This window comes from Heterodontus francisci, chromosome 26 (assembly GCF_036365525.1).
Source record: "Heterodontus francisci isolate sHetFra1 chromosome 26, sHetFra1.hap1, whole genome shotgun sequence".
Lineage (NCBI taxonomy): Eukaryota > Metazoa > Chordata > Chondrichthyes > Heterodontiformes > Heterodontidae > Heterodontus > Heterodontus francisci.
In genome coordinates, this window is record NC_090396.1 from 47,874,430 (window position 1) to 47,896,927 (window position 22,498).

Genomic DNA, 22,498 nt, shown 5'->3' on the forward strand with positions numbered 1-22,498 from the left:
CGCTCGAAAACAATGGCGGTCCGCTTGTGCAGTACACACATCGTGGAGCTGCCGCAATATTCAGCATGGCGGCTCATTTAAATAGCCAAGATGGACCTCCCACCCTGATGTGGAGGGGGTGAGCGGTCCGTACCCAGCAATGGCATCAGCTGCCTTTGCACAGGTGCAGATGACATTTTTAAAGGGTTCCGAGCCCCAACATTCAATTTAAATATTTAAAGGTAATTTCAATAAAAAAATTTAAATCCATTTCATTTGGCCCTCTTCCATCTGCCCAAAAACCATAAAATTAATCACTTGCCCTCTCCCTCCCACCAAAATAGTTCCCCGTTCACCTGACCTTCCGCTCGCAAAGTACATAAACTTTACGCTCTAACCCTTCCCACCATTCCCTACACCAATGATATTATTTTGACCCTGCTCCAGCCCCTCCCGCACAGAGAAACTTACCTACTCCCCCCTCCCGACCAGCGTTCTGTCTCAGATCCCTGGATGGGGATATTGGTGCCGGCCACCAGCACCAATATCACACCAGGACAGATGGTGGGAGTGAGAAGGTAATTTATTCCTTTATTTAAATTAATTCAAATACTTAAGTTTGGCTCCCGTCGCCGAGCACGTTGGGGGGGAACTGCCACGAGGCCTCGCGGCCGGCAGTAATAATCGGGCCGGGCCTTCCCGGCATCGAAGCCCATGGCGGGCCTCTGCTGGAGGCATTTTCTGCCACCCCCACGACCCTGACCTTGGGGGTCTGTAAAATTCAGCCCCGAGTCTCCGTCACAAGAGGAAACATCCTCCCAGTATCCACTTTATCAAGTCTCTTCAGGATCTTATATGTTTCAGTTAGATCACCTCTCATTCTTTTAAACTCCAATGGGTATAGGCCAAATCTGTTCAACCTTTCTTTATAAGGTTAAAGCCCTTTATCACCGGAATTAGTTGAGTGAACCTTCTCTGAAGTCATAGACTGTTAAAGTCAAGTTTTTCTAAGCTTTCCTCATCGGTCATCTCCTTTACACTTAAACCCACAGAATTTTACACTGCAAGTTGCAAAATTACCAATTGATTATTCAATAGGACAAAAGACAAATTCATTGCTGCCTTAATACTAAATATTATATTAATTAAAAAATCTTGCATTTGTTTACATCACAAACTAACCCAAAGTTTAATATGTCAGACACTAAGATTTTAAATAGATAGCTCAAGAATTGCACAATTCTAACATTTTAAATAAGCCCCATGAGCCAGATGCACTCAAATTTTAGTTAACTTTAACCTTGCATGCAAAAGAAATCCATTATTCTATAAAAACGCATGCATTCTTTAACTTCAACAGCACATGTAAGACAAGTAAAAGACAATTAGCCAAGGACCTGCAGTACCTGATTTAGTTCATCGATGCGCCGCTTTAAACCTTCAATCTCAAAAGTAAACTTGTTGTTTTTTGCTTGTAACTCAGTGATAGTTTGTTTTTGGATAGTACAACGGTTCTGGGATTCATCACGTGACTGACCAAGGAGATGCAGTTTCTCTTCCAAGTGGGCTGATCGCTCTTGCTAAAGAAAAGTTGAAGAGTGGAGAGATGGGGGGAAAAATTTCAATCACAATGTTAAATAGAGTGTTACTTAGTAGCTTGTTTATAGAAGGTGTGATCACTCAAGAGTTTCTCATCAGCTTGAGATGGGTGCAGTGCTCTTGATTAATTTTGGTGTTTAAATCCTGATGGACAATGGAGTTTTTAGATGTCACATATATAAACAAACAAAATGAAAATTCAAAAAGATTGTTTTTAAATGATCTGGACTTGGGAATTGATATGACAAATAGTAACAAGGATTGTGAAAAACTGCAGAAGAACAGAGAGAGAGGCTAGAAGAGCAGATAGGTAGAAGATGCAGATAGTTGTACTGCAATATGAAGCAATTAATTTTGAAAATAAGGGCCAGGAATTTTCTTGATCTCATTTACACTGGTTTCTATGCTGATCTTGTGGATGGAAACTTATGTCCAAATTTCATGCATAACTTATTTGCCTAGGCCCAGAATGTAAAAACAAGCCTAAAACAAGCACAAATGCAGCACCGGCAATAGCAAGTGGGCTACTGTCTTCTGCCATGACTCCTCAGTCTCGGAGCTTCTTGCCTCTGCTGCTCCTCTGCCTCTTCCATCATTATGAACAGGGGTATGCCTATTCAGAAGACCATTCCCATTGCTTAACCTTTCTAAACATGTCGAGGAGAGCGTGTTTTTGGTGTCCAAAATAATGTTGGGTGTGCTGAGACTGGCAGCCCTTTGATTAAGTACAGTGCAGATTTTAGCAAGAAAAATTAAACAAAAAGAGAAAATCTCTATCAAACACCAAATTTGATGTCAGGTACTTTGACTTGCGCTAAACCTAATTTTATTGGTGTAAATCAATGCCACTGTACTTATAAACGTAAATGCAGGAACTTGCACGAGCTGGTCTTTTGCATATAAGTACACAGGAGAGTTTGGGGGAAGTATCTTGAAATGACACAATGACTGAAGAAGTTTGCACGAACCAATGCTCCAGCATAAATCAATTATGCACAAATTTCATCATAAAAAATGGCACTACATCACTCTTACTTGTTAGTCATGCAACAAAAATTCCAAATATTCTGGGCTGAGAATTGGGATACAAAACCAGAGAGAGATCCTGGGTACAGATATACAGATCGTTGAAAACAGTAGTTCAAGTAGATAAGGTTGAAAAGGCACACAATCCTTGGTTTTATATCTAAAGGGAGGCTACAAAAGCAAAGCAACAAAGTAAATCTTGTACAAAATCTTAGTCAGGCTGAAGTTAGAGTATTGTGCACTCCCTTTTTAGGAAGAATAGAAAAGTAGCGAGAAAAGCTGCAGGTCAGATTCATTTGGTTATCATCAGGGATGAGTGGCTACAGATACAAAGGGACTTTAGAAATTGAAGATTTGTAAAGCTGAAAAAGTTAAAAAAGGACTTCATTGTGGAAAAAAACAACGGTAAGGTAAATGATGATTGATTTCACTAGTCAATGAAACAGGAATGAGAGCGCAAGCATTTACTGCAACCATAAGAATAATTAAATTAAAAATTGTGAAAGGCTATATATAATTTCAAGTTCTTATTTCTTTAATGTTTGGAAAATAAATTCTTCACACAGAATGTTGAACTTTCTGCCACAAACCATATTGGAGCAAAGTTGGTAAACTCTTAAAGCAGAACTAAATAGTTGCTCAAAAAACATGATTAAAAGAGACTTGAAGAACAAGCAGGAGGTTGGAATTAGACTTGTGGCTCATTTCTATGCTGTAACATGATTGTAGTTGCATTTACACAGGATAAGTCCTTTAATTATAAGGAATATAAATAATTGTTTGAAAGTACAAAACTGGAGTCTTGCTGAAAATAGAGACATTTTGTTGAAGCTTTTCCTCTTGTACTCATTCAGGACATTTCGCAAGAATACCAATGTAAGGGAAGCAACAAATTTATACTGTATGAGAAGAGAGGGCTGATTGGCTGACAAGTGGACTCGGATTGGTAGAAGCGTCACCATGGAGAATGCACCGGTTTATTGTGGCTGACGGTTAACTGCCAAGCTTTGTTTGAAATTTAAACCAGGCAGCTTGGCTCTGATTGGTTCATTCCTCGGGGCAATGGCTTGACCAGTGAATGGCTGTCACTTATTCTGTTTAGCTGAAACAGGCGTAGTGTGTCCATGTTCATTCTGTCTGCAAAGAACAGGGTCTTGTGTATTAATATATGTAGCTTCCAGTACACACAAATGCACCACACTGCAAGCCTTACTGACAATCTTAAATTGGTTGTCAGCATAATTCTTAGTACATTGAGGATTATTTAGCAAATGTTGTCCAATCGTGGAATCAGATCTAATGTTGGACACTGTTTTGAGTTTTGCAAGCACAGGCTGGTTGGGTTCGCCCTGTACCTTGCCCGTTGCGAACAGCGGAAGGGACATGTTGTTTGATACGATCCACCAGTCTTTGGGGTGTACTATATACCTAGCGATTGAACAACATTTGCTAAATAATCCTCAGTGTGCTAAGAATTACGCTGACAAGCAATTTAAGATCGTCAGTCGGGCTTGAAGTGTGGCACATTTGCGCATACTGGAAGCTACATATATTAATACACGTGGCCCTGTTCTTTGCAAACAGAATGAACATGTGCACACATTGCGCCTGTTTCAGCTAAACAAAATAAGTGATAGCCATTTGCTGGTTCCTTCTTCAAGGCAATGTCTGGACCAGAGTCAAGCTGCCTGGTTTAAATTTCAAACAAAGCTTGGCAGTTAACTGTCAATCACCATAAACTGGTGCATTCCTCATGGCAACACCTCAACCCAGAGTCCACTTGTCAACCAATCAGCACTCTCTTCATATACAGTATAAATTTGTTGCTTCCCGTACATTTGTATTCTTGCAATTTGTCCTATGAGTGCAAGAGGAAAAGCTTCAACAAAATGTCTCTCTATTTTCAGCAATATATAAGGCTCCAGAAGCTAGCTGAGCATGTCTATCCTGAGGCACAGTGTGACTTTCGAGCAAAGAGATCCACCACTGACATGCTGTTCTCCCTTCGCCAGCTATAGGAGAAATGCCGTGAACAACAGATGTCCCTCTACGTTGCTTTCATTGATCTCACCAAAGCCTTTGACCTCGTCAGCAGACGTGGTCTCTTCAGACTACTAGAAAAGATTGGATGCCCACCAAAGCTACTAAGTATCATCACCTCATTCCATGACAATATGAAAGGCACAATTCAGCAGACCTCTTTCCAATCCTGAGTGGCGTGAAACAGGGCTGTGTTCTCGCACCTACACTGTTTGGGATCTTCTTCTCCCTGCTGCTCTCACATGCGTTCAAGTCTTCAGAAGAAGGAATTTTCCTCCACACAAGATCAGGTGGCAGGTTGTTCAACCTTGCCCCTCTAAAAGCGAAGACCAAAGTATGGAAAGTCCTCATCAGGGAACTCCTCTTTGCTGACGATGTTGCATTAACATCTCACACGGAAGAGTGTCTGCAGACTCATCGACAGGTTTGCAGCTGCCTGCAATGAATTTGGCCTAACCAATCAGCCTCAAGAAAACAAACATCATGGGACAGGACGTCAGAAATGCCCCATCCATCAATATCGGCGACCACACTCTGGAAGTGGTTCAAGAGTTCACCTACCTAGGCTCAACTATCACCAGTAACCTGTCTCTCGATGCAGAAATCAACAAGCGCATGGGAAAGGCTTCCTCTGCTATGTCCAGACTGGCCAAGAGAGAGTGGGAAAATGGCGCACTGACACAGAACACAAAAGTCCAAGTGTATCAAGCCTGTGTCCTCAGTACCTTGCTCTACGGCAGCGAGGCCTGGACAACGTACGTCAGCCAAGAGCGACGTCTCAATTCATTCCATCTTCACTGCCTCCGGAGAATTCTTGGCATCAGATGGCAGGACCGTATCTCCAACACAGAAGTTCTCGAGGCGGCCAACATCCCCAGCATACACACCCTATTAAGCCAGCGGCGCCTGAGATGGCTTGGCCATGTGAGCCGCATGGAAGATGGCAGGATCCCCAAGGACACATTGTACAGCGAGCTCGTCACTGGTACCAGCCCCACCGGCTGTCCATGTCTCCGCTTTGAAGACATCTGCAAACGCGACATGAAGTCCTGTGACATTGATCACAAGTCGTGGGAGTCAGTTGCCAACGATCGCCAGAGCTGGCGGGCAACCATAAAGGCTGGGCTAAAGTGTGGCGAGTCGAAGAGACTTAGCAGTTGGCAGGAAAAAGGACAGAAGCGCAAGGAGAGAGCCAACTGTGAAACAGCCCCGACAACCAATTTTATCTGCAGCGCCTGTGGAAGAATCTGTCACTCTAGAATTGGCCTTTACAGCCACTCCAGGCGCTGCTTCACAAACCACTGACCACCTCCAGGCGCTTACCCATTGTCTCTCGAGACAAGGAGGCCAAAGATAAGGAATATACTAATTACAATAATTTTGCACATTTTAAACATTGCATTGTTGGTAGTCTTGTAAGCACCCAAAAATGTACAACTGTTAGGAACCAAGGATAGTCACTCATGGAAAGTCTGCTTGAAATGGGACAGATTCTAAAAAAAATGCCCAATGGTTATTGTGGTTTGGGAAGTGCTGAGTGCACCACTGACTCACCAAACTAACACTTCCTTAATCTTTGGGAATCTGTGCCTAGTCTGTTGAGAAGCACCTGAGATATTATAAACCTGGCATGGTATCACACTACAAATAATGATTATGATATAAACAAAGTTGGAGTTATTGTGCAAGTACTGTGCAACACTGACAATTTTTATGTTTCTACGCACCTTACACTTCAGTAGACTGAACAACTGAAGCCACAGTACAAGACACCAACAAGTTTGAAAAGAACAGGAGAGTAGGTAAGGAAGAAGTAGTGATAAAGTGTCATCGCATTTGAGTTTTAAAAGCATGAAGATTCTAGGAGAAAGGAAAGACCAAGGGAAGGAAGCAAATCTTCAGCTTTTGACCATGAGAAACAATGCGATAGGATATGTTACGACTGAGGTGGGAGGAGTGCACTGTCTTTTCTAGTCCTACTTCTCCGCAAGTCACAACATATATTTAAAAAAATGTTTACCCAGTTACCGATTCCGTCAATCATTTACTCGTTATCCCAGAATTAAAATACATCAACCAGGTTTCTTTAAGAAGCATCAAAATTATCAGTTTATCAAACAAGACTTATCCAGTAATGAAACAAAGCATTAACACTGATTGAAATATGAAAGTTCCTCTTTTAAATTCCCCACACGCATACTGAAAAAACCCCAGAAATTCTCTCCACAGAGGTCTGTTACAAAAAGAACTTTAGCCAAATACTTGCTAATTCTTGAAGAAAAGATAGATATGGAAGGAAGCCAGTTGTCCCTATTGGTCTGGTGTCTGGGTATATGGAGACAGGTCACTGGGATCTTTGCTAAAGCAGTTCTTTTCAGGCAGCGTTGAGAATGAATTTGACAGGTTTTTCCAGCTTCTCAGGAGCGATGCAGCACCAGAGCTTTTAGCTCTCCCACACTGGATCTTTGCAGAGTTTCTTCAAAGAGGTAGAGAAAGAGGTGAGCTGGGTGGTTTCTTTTTCCTTGGCAGGCAAAATACCAATTGTCTTCAAAACAGTTCACACCCCAACTGAACTGAAAACAATATCCAATCCCCAAACAGAAAATCAACCTCCTGACCTCCATAATCCTCGACATGTGGCTCCTTTGTAAACATCTTCCCCAGGTCACCAAAGTTTTTGTTGTTTATTGAGCGTAAAGCACATGGTTTCCAGCACAGGTTGTTTCCAAACAACATCTCAAGTGTCCGGTCAGTGAACTTGGTAAAAAAAAACACATCCATGGATTCTTTCCAGTTTTAACACAAGTTCTCAAAAAATAAATTAAAAAATGGAAGTACTTTCGTAATAAATCGGGGACTGCGTGATATGCTTGGCATTACAAGTTTGGGTCTGTCTTGCTGGTGGGTTCAGTGGCGTTTGTCTCTCTTGCATTTTATTTTCAGGAGTATGTCATACTGTCCAATATCTGAATGTAATTCCTTGTGATTCTAACTAGTTGCATGTCTTATATTTATGTGCTTTTCTAATCTTCCAATAAGTGGATCGACAATACTTTAAAGAGAATAGTTTACATATAGCAAACAAATGGAGTTTGACAGTTATAACTGAAACTCCATTTATTTTTAAACCTTTCATGAATAAAAAAAAAATCCATCTGACTTACCCTCGGTTAGTGGGCTAGCTAAGACTTGCTTTAGTCATCAAAGCATTGAGACAGACTAAACTCTCAATTGCTCAGTCAGCCCCAATTTTACACAAACTGCCTAGGGCTATTGTCGCAGCAGACCAGCCATACTGACTGACCTTAAAATGTTGGCTCTCTTCCTTTTGATGCTTCTGACCAAAGGAAATAGGTGGGATGTCCCTCCAACTTCTTTCCCATTTAGTTATTTCCCCAGTCAGCCTGCCCATAAAACTAGCTACTCCAGCCCCAAGAATGGCTTCCAACCAAACTACCCTGGCCAATACCCGGAATGAGGTCAATTGAATAAGGACATCTTAAGAAGGGTGGTGATCTCTGGAACATCTAAACTAATTTCCATTATCTAAAGAATTCTGGTTCAGATGTTTAGTGTGAATTCTAATCCACACTCCGCAGCTCTGTTCAGTGAATAAACCAACTAAGAACTGCATTTAATAAAATAGCGCAATTTTTAATCTAAAACATACCCAAATACATTCTGGGAAAAATTGTCAAAAATCCCACAATGTGACATATGGATTCAACACAGTGAGAATGATGGAGGATTTGGTTTTGTTTGAAAGAAGATTGGACAGTTTAAAGAAGCACTGACTCAAATCACAAAGAGAGAGAAAATAGGGAAAGTGAAAGGAAAAAGAAAGTGATAGATGAGAAAAAAAACAAAATTTGGAAAAGTCAGTTTGTCTTTGAATGCCCCACATTTTCCATTTTTACCTCCTCCAATCGTACTTGATTCTTCATTTTTAACAGCTCCTCTTCAGCTTGTGCGCGGTCAGTTATAGCAGTTGCCTTTATTCGGCTCAGTTCCTGTCATAGAACAAGCTTTAGGATGATATGCATAATTTCATAAAACAATTTTTGAATGGGTACAGTCAGTAACTTTATAATAGAAGTTTAATAGTGCTAAGCTCCAACTTCCATAGAAATGCACTTTTAACTCCAATACTATAAGGGAACAAGCAAATACAATTGTTTCATGTTTTTATAGCCATATTCGTAGTCATTGAACATAGTCAGCATTACAATTCAGACTTTCCCCTTATATTTCAAGACTGCAGCAAAAGGTTCTACAGGTATACAATTTATGAACTGAATTTTACAGCCTTTGGCATACTTTCTTATGCAGGTCATGCAAAAGGATTAACAAAGACCTTTTTAACCACATCGTTATCCACCCAACAACTTAAGCAGCCTATTCCAAAAGGTGGCAAATAGCGAACCATTATGCTCGGTGAATACTAATAACGGACTGACAAATTAGATAATTACACACAGGTTGGCTCTGGTCAGTTTTTAATCCGTTAGAACCAACAAAAAAAGTTCGATTACCACCCAGCAAAATTACAGGTTCACTCTGGATAGTTTCATGCCCGATTTTTCATTCCAGATAAAAAGAATCAAATACAACTACCTGAAACTAATTTCTAAATTATCTGCAGTCTGTATATCACAAGATTCAAGAGATTTTTTTTCTGTTTTAAGGCATGGGAGAAGGGCTGGCAGTTATGGATAACCCATAAGCTGTGCTTCACTGAAAAATCTGTCATTTAAGGTGCTGTGAAGTTGCCATATACCTTGTGGCTTAAAACTTGCATATCTCATCCCTGAGATACTGCTTTACTGCTGGTTTCTTTTATGTCAGAGGGTTATCACTCTCAAAACACAATTGAGCATACATCGATTTGAATTAATGGGTTTGGAATTCGTTAATAAAATAAAAACTGCTGACCAATTAATTAAAAATTAATAATGCATGGATTTTAAATAGCGCCTGCCTGTATTAATTATTGTTTATTAACTAGCTGAGTGAGCTTATCAAGTAGGATTTGGATCTGAAAGTTTCCGTCTTGCATCTGAACACTGTCAAGCAGATTCAGGCAGCATATAAACTAGGGCCAGCAAAGGAAGATATTGGCCAGTGGCATATTAACACATTGGTATAATGTTAATATAGTAATATATCTGACATCTGAGCAGAATTAATACTGTATTAATGGATGTTAACTATCTTTATGTGGAAAAGAAAACTTCAATGAGCAGAATTTTGTTTGGAGCCGTTGGAGTTTTAAGAAACACCTTATAATTCCAATTTGGGTGCTTACATTTTTAAGTATTAATCCAGTTCCTTAATTAACACCATTTACTAGCAGTTTTGTACTGTAAACATATCCTTCGTGAACTGGGATGAGACTTTCAATCTCATTTCAATTATGATCCTTATTCATTTCCCAAGTGGTAATCCAGTGCTTACATGTTCAATTGGGCAAATTAAATTTGAGAACTCGACTACACCATGATAAATTTACGGGTAGCAATAAACAAAAGAAATACTTGTATTTATATAGCATCTTTAGGATATTCCAATGAAGTACTTTTGAAGTGTAGTCAATGCTATAATGTATTATAATAGCAGCTAGTATCAATTCTACTAACTTGATGGTTTGCCTGGTAATCATTGTTGACTCACTGTTTCTAGCTGAATTCGCATGTTTTCAAGTTTCTGAATTCTGTCCTGCAAAGACCGCTCAATCTCCTGCTGGTGCTGGCTCATGCGTTCCAACTGATCGGATATGGGAAAAAGGTACAGAACAAACAAATAGAATGATGAATGTTGCCCGATGAGAAATCCCATATTTCAAACTGTCGCATTCAAACATTTAGGACTGAATTTTCGGAGCCCCAAAATACACTGGCACTGGCCGCTGTGTCAGTTGCAGGACACCATTCCTGACATCAGCCATTTTGGAGGAGTCGGGTTCAGGGCCCGGGAAGGCCATCCATCCCGACAAGGCAGGCAGGCAGGTAATTAGGTTCATTAACAGTCTTGTTAAAGGTAGGTTTAGAAGGCTGACTGGGATTTTCCAGTTGGTCTCCAGTTTCCTGACGCGACAGGGGTGGGGACGATCAACTTCTTGGAGGGGGCACCTAGCGCTGGCGCCAGCGCTCCATGTATCCCCCCCCAGGCAGGCAAAGACTACCCTGTATGTAGAGAGGCACCCCCTACCATCACCACCCACGGCCCCCCCACCCCACCCCACCACAGTGCTGGCCGGGCTGCTTCTTTTCTGTTTTTTCTAATTAAAGTTTTTAAAACTTCTTGCTGAGGCGCCCTCCCAGTTACTGACCTTGTAATGCAGCCTTTGATTGACCCTCCAGCTTCAAAAGCACGTCGGCCACCCTTAATAGGACAGGAAACCTGTGTCCATGCCAATTAAGGACTCACGCACTTGAAAATTTTAACTTTAAATGTTTCCCCCAACAGCGCCCCCCACCCCGGAGGCGGGTTTCTGACTCGAAAAGAAACCCAACTCCTGTTTCCTGCCTCTGTGGTGAAAATTCAGCCCTTAAGAGTCTGAACGCAGATTGTATTTTTCACTTCTGAGTAAATGGGCAATAACTTTTGTCTCTCCAATATTGTAAAAAAAAAATCAATTGCCCAAAGTTACATAATTGTTTCTCTTATAATATATTCAAAATCAACTGGTGGACTTTATTTCAGTTGATTTCCAATGATACTATATGGTTAAACATAAAAGAAAAATCACTAAAATCTCAATCTTGAAGAGGCTACTTTTAGGATTTAGTTTTAGAGATACAGCACTGAAACAGGCCCTTCGGCCCACCGAGTCTGTGCCGACCATCAACCACCCATTTATACTAATCCTACACTAATCCCATATTCCTACCACATCCCCACCTGTCCCTATATTTCCCTACCACCTACCTATACTAGGGGCAATTTATAATGGCCAATTTACCAACCAACCTGCAGGTCTTTTGGCTTGTGGGAGGAAACCGGAGCAGCCGGAGGAAACCCACGCAGACACAGGGAGAACTTGCAAACTCCACACAGGCAGTACCCAGAATTGAACCCGGGTCGCTGGAGCTGTGAGGCTGCGGTGCTAACCACTGCGCTCTGAAAACCAAGATGTACTTCACCTTTTGACTGACTAGTCACATCTTATTTTTCTCTTTTCCCCGCAGAAAGATTAATCTTGTTCTTAACGTCTCTCACTATTTTAGTCAGTAATAAGGATTTTCAAAGTTTAATGGATTCACATGTTAGTGCATCCCTGTAAACCTTGTATTCATGAAAAGAACAGCCTGCAATCACTCTCTGCTGCCACCTGCTGGAATCTATACCAAATCTCCACACTAAAAATTATTTTATTTGCATTGCTATACACACCTAGAGAAGGAATAACTGGCACTGTGGAACAATTTTCCCACTTTGCACTGCGACACAAACTAGGATTCCTAAACTAGGAACCGTAACTGTTTTTCTTCAAAAACGTATATTACCTCCAACTGAAGACAGATACCCTAACATCCCAAATTTTTCCTCATCTTCCCTCCCCCCACTATTGGCAGCTCAATCAGGCCATGTATCTTATACGGTTATCAAAGCGGAACAGTGAGAAATGCCTATAGCCAACCTACCAAAAATGCCACTGAGTCAATCACCAGGTTTCCTTCTGTGGTGTAAAATTCAATGAGTCTATGACATCGATGGACTGAACAAAACTGGGCAGACCAACATTATTTCCTTACATCTGATGCTATTATAACAATGCCATCTTGCTGCCTAGTCGATAAACACACTGTTCAAATTTAAAGATAACCTTCAAAACTTCAAATATTGCTGCATTTTAGTAAACTGAAATATTCCTGTGTTCTTAGATTTTACATTGTTCCCCTAAAGATATTCACTATGAAGCAGAAAACAATCCGAAAATAGTATGAATAGCTCCCATCTTAGTAATAGAAAAAAATTACTGAGTGAAGTCTAATATATTTTCCAAATGTGAAATAGGTTTTTTAAAAAAAAATGGAATACTTAAAAAATGGAATTGGGCTTGAATAATAGTTATGAATCTTCACTATCTGATGCTACTGCTTAATTTCCTTTGATAAATCTAATTTGTATCTTAAACTCGAGTCACATGGTCTGGTAGACCATTTATTCTTCTGTGATCTTAAGTTTAGAAAATGTGGGGGAGAGGGGCTCATTTCAATTCAAACTATTATAACAACAGGAGTTATCGTTCAACTCCTGTGCTACACTACATTACTAGATGTTACACGTTTGAAGTCACAATGCAATTTGTGGAGAGCAATTGCAGGAGTGGTCTTTGGAGGTAGAGCCTGGCAGAAAGATCGGAGTAAAGCCTGAAAACACATCATTACTTTTCCATTTTGTTTCAAATGACAGGGGTTCCATAAATTTTACCAATGATTTAAATTAGGTTAATTGGCCCTAAGCACCAAACATGGCTGTCATCATTTTTGATATGGGAATTGCAATTGCCCCTTTCCTGTCTGCCAGAAACTCCCCAAAACTGATGGACTTCCTCAAAACAACCATCATTGCTTCACAAATTTCATTCTTTGTCTAAGGACTCTTCTACTAATTCCAAAGTACTAGAGCAGACAATGCAAGTTTGATGATGGGTATTACAATGTCAGTGTCTTCCCTGGTATAAACCTCCAAGCAAACATCATTTACTGCATTAGCTATTTCCTGTTCATTCGTCCACTGAGTTCAACATTTTCATTAGTCATAAATTCTTAACTGTCCCAGAATGGGAGGAATTTTCCAGCATTGTCTTTAGCATCTGCTGCAATATTCCTTTCCAGTTTCTCTCTTGATATCCCCAATCTCATCTGTGGCGTGATTTTGTATAATCTCGTACACAGCAATATCACCATCTTCTTCTCTGATGTTAGGCCACAGACCTGAAATGTTCATTATGCTTCTCTCTCCACAGATGCTGCCTGACCTGCTGAGTATTTCCACCACTCTGTTTTTATGTTATCACCACCTTCTTCTCTTGTAAATCTACCCTCCTCCTATCTACCATTCAATTTTCCTGTTGGTTACTAATATTGTACCAGTGTTTAATTACACAAACACCAGGAACTGTGTTGTATTTGAATTCTTTTTCAGTCAATACAGGGAAAAAGTTTATCCCATCTATGTAGGCTGTATTAGAAGTATAGGCCCCAGTGCTGAAATAGGTGTTTCATGGATTGCATCACAGTTCCCTAAACACCATTAAATAGACAATTACAAAAGTCCGCATTACCTCTTTCCGTCTTAGTGCTTCTGTATTATCCAGTACTTGCTTACATCCCCTCTTCTCAGATTCCAGACGCTCTGACAGTTCAAGAAAAGGAAAATGTAATCAGTACCTTAGCTGGAAGGACATTCTAAATATATCAGTGAATACAGATAAGCATATTTAATAAGGTTTAAATCTGAGCATAAAAATGTTTAATTTTGCCAGTCATCACATTTTCCTCTCATTTAGTCCTGAATAAAAAGGTCACACTGACCAACAGGTTTCAGACAGATTTCAAAGAATATGGGGTTAAATTGCTCCTTAGAAACTTATTTGTCACTCCTTCACGAAGATACTTCTAATTTACTTCAACCAGTTCTGGTCTTGAACCTGCTTTGCTGCATGCCAAGTCTGGTTGATGTAAATTCCCCTCACCACCACAAAACTTACAAGTGAACAAGCAATTTCTCCTATAATCAAATGGCAAGGGTTGTTGACCAACCATATTATTGACAAAATCTGTATGGAATCACTGTCAAATTTTAGAATATATTATTTATTTTTTAGATTTCAATGAACAGGCAATGATGTAAAATTTAAAACGAGGAAATACTGCAGTGGTAATTAGCTAGAAGAGCAGGAAAAGCAAATGGGTACATAGTATATTACAGTGGTTACTCTTTGGTTCATATACACTTTGAGATGCTTAATGTCCCACTAAGGCATTACTCATGACCAGTTTCAATTTATACATTTTCGTCACAAAATGGACTCTGAAATTGGAATATATAAAACTGGTCAGTTGAAGAGAGTGTTGAATTCTTGTAAATTTTTCAACAGCATAACCAGAAGAAAGTGTTCCGAATTGTCATTCTTTATAGGTTTTGGCAAAAGCTTCAATATGGAGCATCATTAGTTCTCTTAAAAAATTGACGCACTCACTTGTGTATTTTCAATGTTGAGAAGCATTTGAATCACACAACAAAAGCTAAGAGTATACTCTTGGTTTCAAAGATAGTGGATGCATCATATCACTGAGCAGCCACTCGTTCTACCTCTGAAATTCAACTTTTAAATATAATGTAATGCTATTCCCCAATAATACTCTTGGGGCCCTATGGACTAGGAATTTAAAGTTAACTGGTCCTTCCTTGGAAGATTTCATTTTAGAAGTAAATTTGTTTCTGTATTATACAAGGTTTCTGATGTATCTAAAAATACTGAAATGATTTTTGGACACATTTTCAAATTCTAGACAAGATGTTGCAAACCCAGAATCTGTGCAAGAGTCTTTGCATCAAGACTGCCCAAATTCTCTCTTAATTGTCAGTATGCTTGTTTGTCTAATTTCCTTTTTTCCTATTGGTTAACTTTCTTTTTTCTCCTCTCTAAATTTTCCAATTCACCAATAGCATTTAAAAAACAAACTAATCATAAAGTAACCAAATTCGAAATATCAGAGAACAAGATAGGTAGGGCTGAATATAGAAGGTTCAGAGGGGAAGTGAAAAAACAATGAAGAGAAGTAAAGAGATAATATCAGAAGAGACTGGCAGCTAACATAAAAGGAAATCCAAAAGTCTTCTATAGGCATATAAATAGTAAAAGGGTGTTAAAAGGAGGAGCGGGGCCAATTAGGGACCTAAAAGAGGATTTCTGCATGGAGACAGGGGCCTGATTGAGGTATTAAATGAGTACTTTGCATCTGTTTATACCAAGGAAGAAGATACTGCCTCAGTCATAAAGAGGTATTAGAAAGGCTGGCTGTACTTTAATTTGATAAGTGACCAGGACTGGATCTAATGCATCCAAGGATACTGAGGGAAGTAAGGGTGGAAATTGCAGAGGCACTGGCCATAGTTTTCCAATCCTCCTTAGATACAGGGGTGGTGCCAGTGGACTGGAGAATTGCAAATCTTAAGGATAAGCCCAGCAACTACAGGCCAGTTACTTTCACTTTGGTGGTGGATAAGCTTTTAGAAACGATAATTTGGGACAAAATTAATAGCCACCTGGGTAAATGCAGATTAATTAAGGAATATCAGCATGGATTTGTTAAGGGCAAATCGTGTTTAACATGACATGCTTGAATTTTCTGATGAGGTCACAGGGAGGGTGGATGAGGGTAATGCCAGTTGATGTGGTGCAAATGGACTTCCAAAAGGCATTTGATAAATTGCCACAAAACAGGTTTGTCAGCCAAGTTAGAGATCATAGACTAGGAAGGACGGGTAGCAGCATGGATATGAAATCGGCTGAGTGACAGGAAAGAGAGTAATGGTGAACAGTTGTTTTTCCAGACTGGAGGAAAGTTTATAGTGGGGTTCTCCTGCTCTTCTTGATATATTTAATGACCTAGATTTGGGTCTACAGGGCACAAATTTCAAAATTTGCATATGACACAAAACTTGGAAGTATTGTGAACTGTGAGGAGGATAGTGTTAAACTTCAAAAAGTACAGAGACAGGCTGGTGGAACGGGTGGACAAGTGGCAGATGAAATTTAATGCAGAGAAGTGTGAAGTGATTCATTTTGGTAGAAGGAAGCAGGAGAGGCAATATAAAATAAAGGATACAATTCTAAAGGGGGCGCAGGAGCAGAGAAACCTGGCGATATATGTGCACAAATCATTGAACGTGGCAGGGCAGGTTGAGAGAGCAGTTCATAAAGCATAAGGGATACCTAGTTTTATAAATAGGGGCATAGAGTACAAAGCAAGCATGTTATCATAAACCTGTATAAAACACTAGTTTGGTCTCAACTGGAGGATTGTGTCCAGTTAGGAAGGATGTGAAGGCATTAGGGAGAGTGCAGAAAAGATTTACAAGAATATTCTCAACTATTCCAGGGATGAGGAACTTCAATTACATGGATAGATTCAAGAAGTTGGGCTGTTCTTTTTGGAGAAGAGAAAGTTGAGAGGACATTTGATAGAGGTGTTCAAAATCATGAGGGGTCTGGAAAGAGTAGATAGGGAGAAATTGTTCCCATGGTGGAAGGATTGAAAACCAGAGGACACCGATTTAAGGTGATAGGCAAAACAACCAATGGCAGCATCAGGGAAAACTTTTTTCCCTCAAAATGGTTAGGATCTGGAATGCACTGTCTTAGAATGTGGTGGAGGCAGATTCAACAATGGCTTTCAAAAGAAAATTGAATAATTATCTGGAGAAAAAAAACTTGCTCCTGGAAAAGGCAGGGGAGTGGGACCAGGTGAGTTGCTCATTCAGAGAGCTGGCATAGACATGAAGGGCCAAATGGCCTCCTTTTGTGCTGTAATCATTCTATGACTCTATCTGCAGGCTACCATCACCTTTGAAACTGTGGCCTCTTGAATTCAGACTTGGGTTCCAAATCACAGCCTTTGTTCCCTCCAGACTGTCAGGATTCATTCTCTCTTCCCGTCCAACCTTAGCCTGATGTCAGCCTGTACCTTGGCTCTGGCCTGCAACTGTCACACCCATAGTATGAGCCTTTGTCCTGACTTGCAACTTCTACTCATGTCTACCATCCTCATGTCAGCCACAGGGTCATACTGCCTCCATCACCCCCACAAACCTTAATCTGGGATCAATATAACTACAAGCCTTGGATTTGGCCTGCTGTATCTATTTGGTTGCACCTTCCCAGACTTTCAACCCTGCAAGTGAAATCAGGGAGATCCAACTTGGCAAGAGGATCCAAACTGCAGCCCCTCACAAGTCGCTCTCAAGTCTGATAATCTAATTCTTGAACCTTAGGCAATCCAGCTTTACTTACAAAAATTTTTTATTCACTGTTTTATCTAGTTTGAATGTTGTAGGCCTGGAGGTTTGGAAAGGCTATTCTTAGCTCTGTGAAAACAGCGTTTTGCAGTCATTTCAATCTCATCAAGCTGGTTACTACAAAGGTGCCTGCCACATTGTTTATTTCACATTTTTCCCCTGGTTTTTCAGGGAGATACTTGTCAGAAATGTTTTTAAGCACATACTGAAACAATGTTGGGCAATCATGAGGCATCACATCGGTGTTGAAACTAAAGACAAGCTGACTACCAATTTTATTCGACAAATAATATTTTAAACAAGATAATTTTATTCCTCTTTTCATCAGCTATAGATTCCGATCAGGTTTGTTAAAACAAAAATATAGTTTCCAGTGTAGGTATAATCTTTGGCAAGCATTGTTCATTAATAATCCAGCTGGGTTAATTTATGGTTTTAAAATTGTGACTTTGGGAGACTGGTGCAGAGGACTAGTACGCAGCTATTTTATCTTTAGGAACTGAGTATGAATCCTAACTAGACTAATGTGATGAAAATTCCCTGTGGGCTGTAAGGGGCTTGTGTAACATTAATATTTCATACTCTCAACATAGTTCTGAAAAAGTACAAAAAGCCACAATACTGTTTACAATTTGGCAATGCTAAAGTAGAGGGCGCTCATTATCTGACCATGCTATATCTTTACCTGGGGTACTTGCTGGACACCAAAAGGTAAAGGTTTCCCCAGAAGGACGGCATGTCAACCAGGGCACCTCTCAGTAGCTAAACAATGTCAGAGGTCAAGAAGAAAGTCATCAGGCAAAGAACTTGGTTAGTAAATGCTAGAGAATGGGAAAAGAATTTTGAAACTGTGTCTTCCTAGATGTTGATCCAAAAAGCTACAGATTTACATCTTTGTCTCCTTCATTTTTAACCCATTTATACCTTAAAAAAATGATTTATATAAAAGCTGTAAAATGTCCACTGCAGTCATGTTGTTCAGTAATTTGTCACGTGAAGTTTTAGTGAACTTGTATGGTAAATTTTAATAAATCGTCATTGTATATCCAATTTTTTTGGATATTTATATCCAATTCTTTTCAGGTCTAATTTAATCTCCTCCTCTTGTGCCCTGACTGGACAGGTACAAGAATTAGATTTTTAAAAACTTATTTTACAGCTAAACCATACAACTATAAATAAAAGTAACTGGAACACATCAAATTACTAGAGATCTGAATGTAGAGAACATAGGTTTGCGAAATACAGTGCCTTTATACAGATTTTTGTTTTTGCACATTGCATGATGCTATGCAACAGTTCATATATTTGTACACTGGGCCAGTGGGTGGCAGGATTAAACAGTGTCCATAATCAATCAGCTACACTGATGAACATACAGAAATCTCATTTGCATTGAAGAGCAATTTTAAATAAGTTTCCTAAGATTCAATTCCGAAAATGTACAAATCCATCAAGGCGGAGATAGGTCAGCAAAAAAGCTACCATTTGTATGCTGCATGATGTCAGTCACATACACTGGCTGCTGTGCCATATTTTTCCTGTGATATACACAGCAGAGGGTATGTACTTGCATGCTGTCCATGTATCTAATGAATTGTAGGACACCAGTTTGGGAATTAGTTTGGATGAAGCATTCCTGCAAGACTGATACATTTAGACTATTCAGAACAAACCCAGCATCACATATTCTGATAGTCATTCCACAGATCAGTTTTAAAATGGCAATATATTAGAATGCACGTCACTGAGCAGTTATTTCACGTGAGATGGGACTGCAAAAACTCACGACCTTTAGAGGAGGTCTTTAAGTTTTAAGTTTAAAATCAATTTAGAGCTCAGAGAATTTTAAGTTACATCAGACCGGTAAGTAGGACGGTTAGAAAAAGACAATGCTGTCCATTAATTTTTAAACACAGTATTGAAAGCTTCCTTTTGCAGGGATTAAGCAAGAGGAAAGCAGTGCTGAAAGCTTTAAGACTAGAATCTGTGCTGCACTGGGTTCACTTAATTATAGATAGGTCCAAAGGATACTCAATATGCACCTGCTTTTATCCTGTAAGAAAGAAATTTTCTCACGTACTTTCCAAATAAAATGTTAATAGGAGCGAAATGTGAGATCATGGATAATCACAATATCTTTTATATGACACCCACATTATACAAATCCTGCAATTATTTATCTCAAGATAAGGCTCTCTCAGATTACCCTCAGTCTGCGCTATTCTCTGTTTCATCTCAGCAGTCAGATTGGCCAATTCTTGTTTCAGCTGGCAAATTTGATTATGTTGGACTTTACATCTTCGATCTAATTCATCCACCTGTTTGACAAGGATACAAAATAAGCATCTGGTACAGATTCAGGGAATGGGCGAGCTGACATCATATTGAAGTCTTGATACCATTATTGCATATATAAATGGTTTGAAAGAATGAGTTCTGTCAAGTTTAAATTAGATGACTGAACCAGAACGATAGAATCATTTTACATATAAACAACTGGTGTCTTGTGCTATGCCAAAGATCTTTCGATACAACACAGAAGCCTTTGAAAAGTTTTAAATCTCCACTGCAAAGGCACAACAAGCATTTGTTAGGAAAAGTCAATCTAAAAAGCTTAATGGAGGTCCCAATTCTATGATGCTAAATCAACATGCAAAACCAGATCACTATCTTGTGCATGGAAGTGTGTGTGAACATGAAATGCACCTTTTCTAAACCTCTTGAACAGCAGCTGAAAACAGGTGTTATATAACTCCTGACATACTGTACTTACTTTCAACCTTTAATGACGATCTACAAAATAAATTTGCTCTTTCTCCAAAATATAAAGGCCTGAATTTTACGAATGTGCCGCAATTCGCGACTGCGCACTCTAACGGCAGCGTGCATCCCGCGCGGATGCACTGTCCTTGAACCCCTGCAATATTAGGCAATGGGGGTTATTTAAAGAGGGGGCGGAGCAGCCACCCCCTGATGATGTCATCGGGGCGGCTGCCGTGTCCCCGGCTATTGCGTCCAGTGCCACTGCGCAGGCGCCGGCTCCATTTTTTTTAATAGGGCTCTCAACCTTTACAATTAATTTTTAAAGGGAAATAGTTAGTAATTTTTATTAAATATAAAAGTGATGGAGGCCCTTCCCCGACACCCCCCCATGGTTATTTCATTGCCGAAATGACAAAAAATTGATTTTTCAAATACTCGAACTACCCCCACCCCCAACCTTCAATCCTTTGCCCTTCAACCCCTTCCCATCATCCCCACATCCAAGCAAAATGGTCTTCGCTGCTCCTCCACCCCTCCCGCGCTGAAAATATTATTCCTCCCCCCTTCCAACCAGGTTTGCACTTCAAAACTCTGTGTGGACTTCAGAAGGCGGGCGAAGGCCGAACGGAGGCCATAAAATCGGTAAGTTAATTTGAATATCATTGTCAGTTTACATATGGAGATGAAGGTCCCCCCCGCCCCCGGTCATATGCGGCAGGCCCTTCGACGTGTGGGTCAAGGTGGGCCTCTCCCCGCAGAATTTTACCGGCCCCCGCGCCAAAACTGTGGTGCAGCTCATTGATGCACATCACAAAGACAAAACCCCGTTAATGTTAAGTTTGAAAGTAATATTAATGTTTTACTAGAGACCTCTTTCAAACATATACCATGTACTTAAAGACACTCGGAAAACTTGCACAGAATACATAGAAACACGAAACATACAATTCCATAACATGGAAACAGGCCAATCAACCCAAATCAGTCACTACTGGCATGTACTCTCCAACCAAACATACTACTCCCATACTACTTTATCCCCCCCTTTTCCTTCATCCACCTGATAAATCTAACATGGGAAAGATAACTGCAGCTTTCAGTATTCATAGCTAGCTTAAGAATGTATTTGATTCCTTAGAACACTTTTAGACACATTCCAGAAGCCTTATTTTTCTTTTGAACATCGCAATATAGGTTTGAGGACCAGAAAAGGTACTGTATGAGTAACCTTCCATAGTATTTCTTTGTTACATAAATTTCAAGTTTCAAAACTCCAGATCCAGTATCTTTTGGTGCAACTCAGTATTTTAGGAAGAGGAGTGCGTGTGCAGTATTAAATGTTCTGCAAACATCGCACAGTAACAGTCGCCAGAATATCTCAATTACGAAAACAAGGTATTGTGATTTGCCTGGAAGAACAACCCTAGCCGAACAGAACACATTCCATAAAACAGCCAACTTTCCAGCGCTTGGAGACGTACTCTGATAGCTGGATATATTATAGCTACCTTATTTTTGAGCTCCATGTTTTTCCCATTTGCTGTATTTATCTCCCTGGTGAACTTTGCCTCGCGATTACATGCTTCCTGGTAGGGGAAAACAAATCTCTTCAGCAGATAAATACTTTGGTAAAGAAGAAGAAACATAGATCAGCGCTACCACATTTTTGATTGTATTTCTGAGTCTCTTGTAGTAGTCCCTTTGAAAGCACTGAATAGGCTGCTCAATGTCCAATATCAATGGAGATTGCGTGAATGATATATCCTCTATTCACTGATAACTAAAAATGACCTACAAGTGGCATAGGACCCTGATTAGCAAATTAAAGGTAGTCTTCTGCTTGAAATAGATGGGTGCTCCGGCTACCCATTTTCAGTACAAGTTGAAAATGCTTCCAGCTGTAGCAGGAACAGGGTCTAAGTGCTACATCACAACTTTTGGAGACATACTGTCATTTCTGCCCACCGAACACCTTAAAATTCAATCCACAATTTTGATTTATCAAGTATAAATAGAATGAAATACATGGTATGCCAATTAATAGGCACCCTATCAGTGA

At 39.9% G+C, this 22,498-nt stretch overlaps 1 protein-coding gene across 1 annotated transcript in view; it reads right to left on the minus strand.

The window, feature by feature from the left end:
- Positions 1-22,498, minus strand: part of lrrc45 (leucine rich repeat containing 45) — an 80,175-nt gene that overhangs the window by 18,367 nt on the left and 39,310 nt on the right. The window contains exons 11-16 of the mRNA XM_068058176.1: positions 21,948-22,025; positions 19,883-19,994; positions 13,934-14,004; positions 10,315-10,407; positions 8,562-8,654; positions 1,386-1,559 (exon numbers count right to left, since the gene is read on the minus strand). Of these exons, the coding sequence (XP_067914277.1) occupies positions 1,386-1,559; positions 8,562-8,654; positions 10,315-10,407; positions 13,934-14,004; positions 19,883-19,994; positions 21,948-22,025 (621 nt within the window). The remainder of the gene's footprint in view (positions 1-1,385; positions 1,560-8,561; positions 8,655-10,314; positions 10,408-13,933; positions 14,005-19,882; positions 19,995-21,947; positions 22,026-22,498) is intronic.